At 37.9% G+C, this 5956-nt stretch overlaps 1 protein-coding gene across 1 annotated transcript; it reads right to left on the reverse strand.

The window, feature by feature from the left end:
• Positions 1-26: 26 nt before the first annotated feature.
• LOC144665121 (uncharacterized) lies at positions 27-5081 on the reverse strand. The gene is made up of 3 exons (XM_078526294.1): positions 4872-5081; positions 1247-1621; positions 27-265 (listed from the first exon to the last, which is right to left on the reverse strand). Exons 1-3 carry the CDS (start codon positions 4921-4923, stop codon positions 27-29), a joined length of 666 nt encoding a protein of 221 aa, XP_078382420.1. The 5' UTR covers positions 4924-5081.
• Positions 5082-5956: the final 875 nt, after the last annotated feature.

The raw sequence follows: 5956 nt of genomic DNA on the forward strand, positions 1-5956 counted from the left end.
TGGCCAGTGTACGGTTACGGTCACTTTTATAGCCAGGGCCTTAGTCCCCCTGCGGCCTTCCCTGCTTCCCTCGCCCCAGGCCAGACACCCCGGCGGCCCCCCGTTACGGTCACCGCCATAACCAGGGCGACTGTCACGATCATTACCATAGCCATTGCCACGGTGACGGTGACGGTTCTTCGTCGATTCGTGCTCATGGTAGATGTCATCGTTGGTGTTGTTCTTGTTGTGTTGTTGTTGTTGTTGTTTGGACAAGGATCTGTATCTTAACGGAAGAAAGAGGAAATTAAGTATTATAAAAAAGCGAACAGAGCTTTGCTGAAATGTTCAGACTACGCTTGTTACCACATTATCTACTTGGATTGACCTCGTTCCCGGCCCGCCGCGGGGGGGCGGGGGCACTTATTGTACAGTATTCGCGCATGATCCACAGCCTTTGTCACCTTCGTCCTGGGTCTTCTCATAAACATATTTTAAAACTCAGCGCTCTCCAAATTTCTGACAGCCTAATCATTTCGCAAACAAAACACTATTTCTTTTTGAAATAGCTCCTTGTTGGAATGATGACGACAATTCTGGGTAATATCTCGGCATTATTGACACTTCATAGCCATTCATTTAAAGGAGGCCGGCGACGGCTTCCAGCACTTTCCGACTCTTTATAATTTGATGGATTGGTAGTGCAAAATTTTATCAGTTGCTGCTACAAGTCCTACAATGATAGTGTCAAACAAATGCCCGATCATCAGTATAAAAATTGTGGTTATTTTCTTAACATCACTGGTTACCTTAGCAACAGTATAACCCGCTAAACTTAGTTGTAGCTTTAAGTGCCTGTAACTCAAAAACAAGCTCGGTGACTCCCATTTTTTTTAATCAGTTATGATCAGCATTTTAAGATACACCATTTTGCAACGTTAAGAAATTCCGGGAGAGAGTCTCAGAGCTACTTTAAATTTTCTCAACTTTAAGTGGCTCACCCCACAAATTGTTTACCTATGATGAGGCATTTGTTTTATCCTATTTTTGTAGCAGCAACTGATAAAGATTTGCAGTACTGACCCATCAAACTATAAAGAGCTGGAAAGAGTTGGAAACCGTTGCCAGCCTCCTTAAAATAAACCTTTTTGTATGCATTACAACCCCAGCTTAATTAAATGCTATAGGTTATAGGTGCTTTTAAATTTGGAGATGGAGAGAGACACCCTAGTGCCACAAACAACAGAGCAAAGTAGTGTCTACATACCACTTTCATAATCATCCACGCTGCAGTTACAACGGGATACACTGACAACATACACATTTTGCCTGAAGGGCTTACAGCGTCGACCACGAATACTTATAACAGATGAAGAAGCCTCATATTTGCTGTTAGCAGTTATTAGGAATGAAGATCTGCGAAACTTGGATGAGCACTGATCAATCCATGGCTGGTTTCCGGTTTCATTGAAACACCGGGCAAATGATTCACACCAAAGATCGCACTGATCATGGTAATAGTAATAATAGTAATAGTAAGATATTATGGATGTGCACTCTATTCTCCAGGAGTCGGTAAGGAGTTTTTCGCAGATATCTCTTTCGCTACGTTCTAAGGACGCAGCCGACCGGCAACGTCTTCCTGAAATAAACAAAGCAATGCTGTTAACCAGAAAACAAAAGTAATAACTTTATTTTTTTAATATTAAAGCTCAAAACAAGCTCCCGGTTTGTTTTGCACAATGTATTGTTTTGTGTGTCTCCTTCTCGGCGCCTTACCGCAGCTGACGTTCTTTTCCTCATGACCACAAAAGAAATATCATTTTTATTGCAACAAAATTCTTTTCGGTAATGTTACTTTATTTCCTAATTTCACGAGTATTACATTTTAACATCATAGGTGACAAATAACGCTTGAAATAGTAGGTTTTTGACTGGTATATTGCATCGCGAAATCCGAGCTTTGAATTGTTGAAAGCATACATTTTGCCTTAAGTTCAAAAGATTTTCATTCTTTGAAGAAAACCCTTTAGAGATTCCTTTTTGCTGTTGATAACAAGTTTCAAAGATGAATCAACTGTCAATTATTTCTCACATTATGATCATAGTCATCAACTGAGAACGACACCCGTGTAAAACGCTCAAAAATCCGCTCAATGCCATTTGTAATTGGCTTAAGTCTTAAAGTTGTTTTAACGTTTTAAAATATCAAATATCATCAAACGTTTTATTACATGGCCAAGGCTAGGTGGCCAAGATGAAATTCAAGCGAAAATGTAGAAAGTTTAAGCTTTAAAAGATCATTTAACCCGGACGCCATCTTGCCTCTAATTACGTTGCCTTCCTATGTGAAATTATAAATTAACTTTAAAATTCGCGCCAAAATTAAGGAGTAAATTGTTACCTATAATATTAAGTAGAATATTCCCCATTTCGAAATATTGTGGTTTAACACCAGTACGTCGGTTGTGAGGGAATAATGACGTATTTTCAACGTCATATGACGTCATCACGTCATATGACGGACGGTGGACGGTGGAGGTCACGTTACTGACCTTCACCTCGACGGTCTATATACCTCTGCGTTCCTTTGTCGTGACATTGATAATCCTGGACCAGAGTTATTATATCTAACAATGTATGTTTTTAAATCTATTAATCAGTATATAAACTTGCCTTTCAAAATTTCTTTCTTACTCCAACATTGAGTAACTGAAAAATATATGCAAGTAAACAGCACGACTGTTAAAAACTGAATATCTTGAAAATATAACTTTTTTTTGCATAAAGAAATAAACGACCTATGGATAAAGTTATTACAACTACATAAAAATTCTATAATAGTAAATAGGTGTGACGTAAAGAATACATAAACAACGGATAAATATGAACTACAGTCGGAATACGAAATGAACAAAAGTAATTAATTTAACGAAAGCTTTGACGAACACATGACCTCCGCCCCATCGGAGGATGGCTTTAACAGCTAAGCTATGAGGCCTTCATTATTTAAGAGTATACGTCGTTTTGCGCCTTCTCTGGAAAAAATGCTTTGTTTTTTTTTCTTTGTATAACTTTGGGTAAGTCTTGCAAAGAAATGAGTGACTAGCTGTGATCCTGACTCGAAATGCTGACTCGGGGTTATATCTTAGTTTACTCGAAATGCTGACTCAAGATCCTGATTTAGAATCTTGACTATAGATGAAATACTTTATTATAGTGTCTGAGGTATTTTGCTTAAAAAAACTAATTGGGGACACTATTTACATTACAATATATCTAAGCCTCTCTCCTCCGCAGAGGCCTCTTTCGTGGGGGAAGGCGAAAAAACACGGGGGGAGGAAGGCGAAAACACGAAAAATGAAAAATAGGGGGAGCGCGGGGGACGACGGGAAGGGCGAAGGAGCTCCCTTCCTTTCCCCTTCCCAGTGTGCCCCACGCGCTTTGGTTTCGATTCTCTCCAGGCTCCGCGCGCTTACTTTTCACCTCTCCCCGTTCCTCTTCCTATTTCCCAGCCCGTACGAAACACTAAAGAGACCTCTGCGGAGGAGAGAATATCTAAGCTATATCATTTCACTCCTCTCACGGGAAAATAATGATCTCGCAATTGATCTCGCTACCAATGTGTTGCTCAGTTGGTAGAGCATCGCACCGGTATCACGGAGGTCACAGGTACGAATTTCGTTGAGGCCCTGAATTTTATTATGAGGATTCTTTATTCCAATTTCCTAAATTGGAAATTACTGCGATGGTCATTTCTCACTTTCATGCTCCTGTTTTGTTTTGGAATGCAACAAGATAGCAATTATAAGCACTATTCAAATACAGCATGTTTTTAATAGGCGTTTTTGACATCCAGTTATTGTCGGATGGCACAGTATTTCCTCATTTTCCTCACAAGTTTTAATTATTAAATATTTTATACTTAATGGCAGGTCAATCAAACATCTAATGGCCAATAAAAAAAATTGTTTGTTTTCTTTCTATTTATCGCCTCTTGTTTCCTCTTTGTCTAAACGTGGACAATTTGAATAACAAAGATAATTTGGCGTCAGCGATTTAAGCTTAATGACAAGCATTGCAATTAACGTTTTAGCTAAGACATCAAATACTAAAAAGTAAATTGTGTTTTGGATGATAAGCTTTTACATACACTTAACGAAATGAACATACGCCAACAATTCGTCGAATATATATAGAACTTATTGTTTTTCCCCATATATGTTACATTGCTCAGTAGTTGTTAATACATTAACGTGTAAGTTGAACACTAACGCGTGTCTTAACTTGTACTTTAGATTTTGCAGCCTTTTAAATGTGTCATTCTTGTTTGATCAAGAGACATATATGTAATAATATCGAATTTGCATTTCGTAGTTCAAACGTTTTTCGGTAATATCCATTTTGCAGTCATCTGGAGGCTCAAGATTAAAGATAAAAAAGTGTAAATATCGTGTGGCGAAAATTGTTTGACGAGTACTTTTTTTTATCAGGCGTCGTAAACCGCCCTGTACATCGATATCATTCAGCGGCCATCTGCTACCACAAAGCTAAGAAAACCGATCGAAAAATTATTACCAAAGACGAAAAAAGACTGAATATTTGACTGATGAACATATATCAAACTCTTTTTGTCTGACGAAAGGATCTATCCATTAACAATCCAGAGTAACATCGAACATGCATTTCGTCAATTGTACTGATTGTCATTCATCGAAATAGCGTGCTATCCTGTTGTATTAGAGCAGGTTTTCTTTGCTATAGCTTTTTTTCTTTCTTTTTGTTCTAGTAAGTTTGTACAATTACAATCTTACTGTCGTCTTTTTGTCAAGCTTTTTAAAATACTACAAAAATGGCAATAACAAACGCTATATTAAAAAGTCAATACTTACTAAGAATCAACCCAACCATCATTGCTCCGCCTATTATCATTGACGTATTCATCGTTCCTGCCGAAGTTTTCCTTATTGAGCCAACAGTCGAGTCAAACTCCCTTCATTTGTCGAAAAATACATTGCGTCCAGAAGAGTTAAACATTATTTTTTCCAAATACTACCTGCTCCGCATTTTGCTTTGCTTAGAGCACCGAAGCTGATAGACAATCGAATTAAGCCTGTTTCTATTGTTTTATTCCGTTACCACGCATTAAAAATAAACACGTTTGTCATGCAATGTTCAAACATCTGTCCATTTTCGTCTGCCAAAGCAGGATGACGTTTGCCAGTAGTAAAAGCAGGTGGTTTTAAAAACTTGATGCAGGAAGTCCATGTAAATATTCACTGTTCTTTTTCCTGGCTTATTTTTGAAATGGGAAATATCGAAAGGACGGTTGGCCCTATACTCGAAAAAAATGGATTAAATGGACGTGTTCAAATCGAATTCAAATTGTTTCAGCATACCTTAATGCGATGTTTTAAATAAGGGATGGGCTATTATATTTTCAGGGGTTTAGGAGAAGCATTTTATTCCAAGCAAGAGTTTTTATTTCTGTCTTTACGTAATGCAAGATCTAATTTACTTTTCCAGTGCTTTTTCTTTTTTCTTTTTCCTTTTTGGCTTTGCACATTTCCTTTTTCTGTGTTCTGTTGTGGAAGAATTTTTTGGGGCAAATGCCAAATCTCACCACCCCCGTCCGTCAAAAAAGTAATGGTCCGTTTTCACTCAGATGAAGTCAGACGGTATTAAAGAGGTCACAGCCACGCAGTTGGTTGAATATTTTCTTAAAACAAGAACTATCGAGCCTGAACTGATCAACGATAAAAAAAAAAAGGCTGACTTAACAGTAAATAATTAAATATAATGTCAATGCAAATATTTCGAAAGAAATTGCCCTTTCTCCTTCAGGGCCTTACTACTGAATAATGATGACCATGAGAAAACGGAAGTTACAATTTAAAGGATAGCGTGCAATGCGATATTATGACGACCAAATTTCGTGACTAGTTGGGATTTGCGTGACTGATGCCAAAGCTATTGT

Source organism: Oculina patagonica, chromosome 9, assembly GCF_052425735.1.
Source record: "Oculina patagonica isolate OP01 chromosome 9, crgOcupat, whole genome shotgun sequence".
Lineage (NCBI taxonomy): Eukaryota > Metazoa > Cnidaria > Anthozoa > Scleractinia > Oculinidae > Oculina > Oculina patagonica.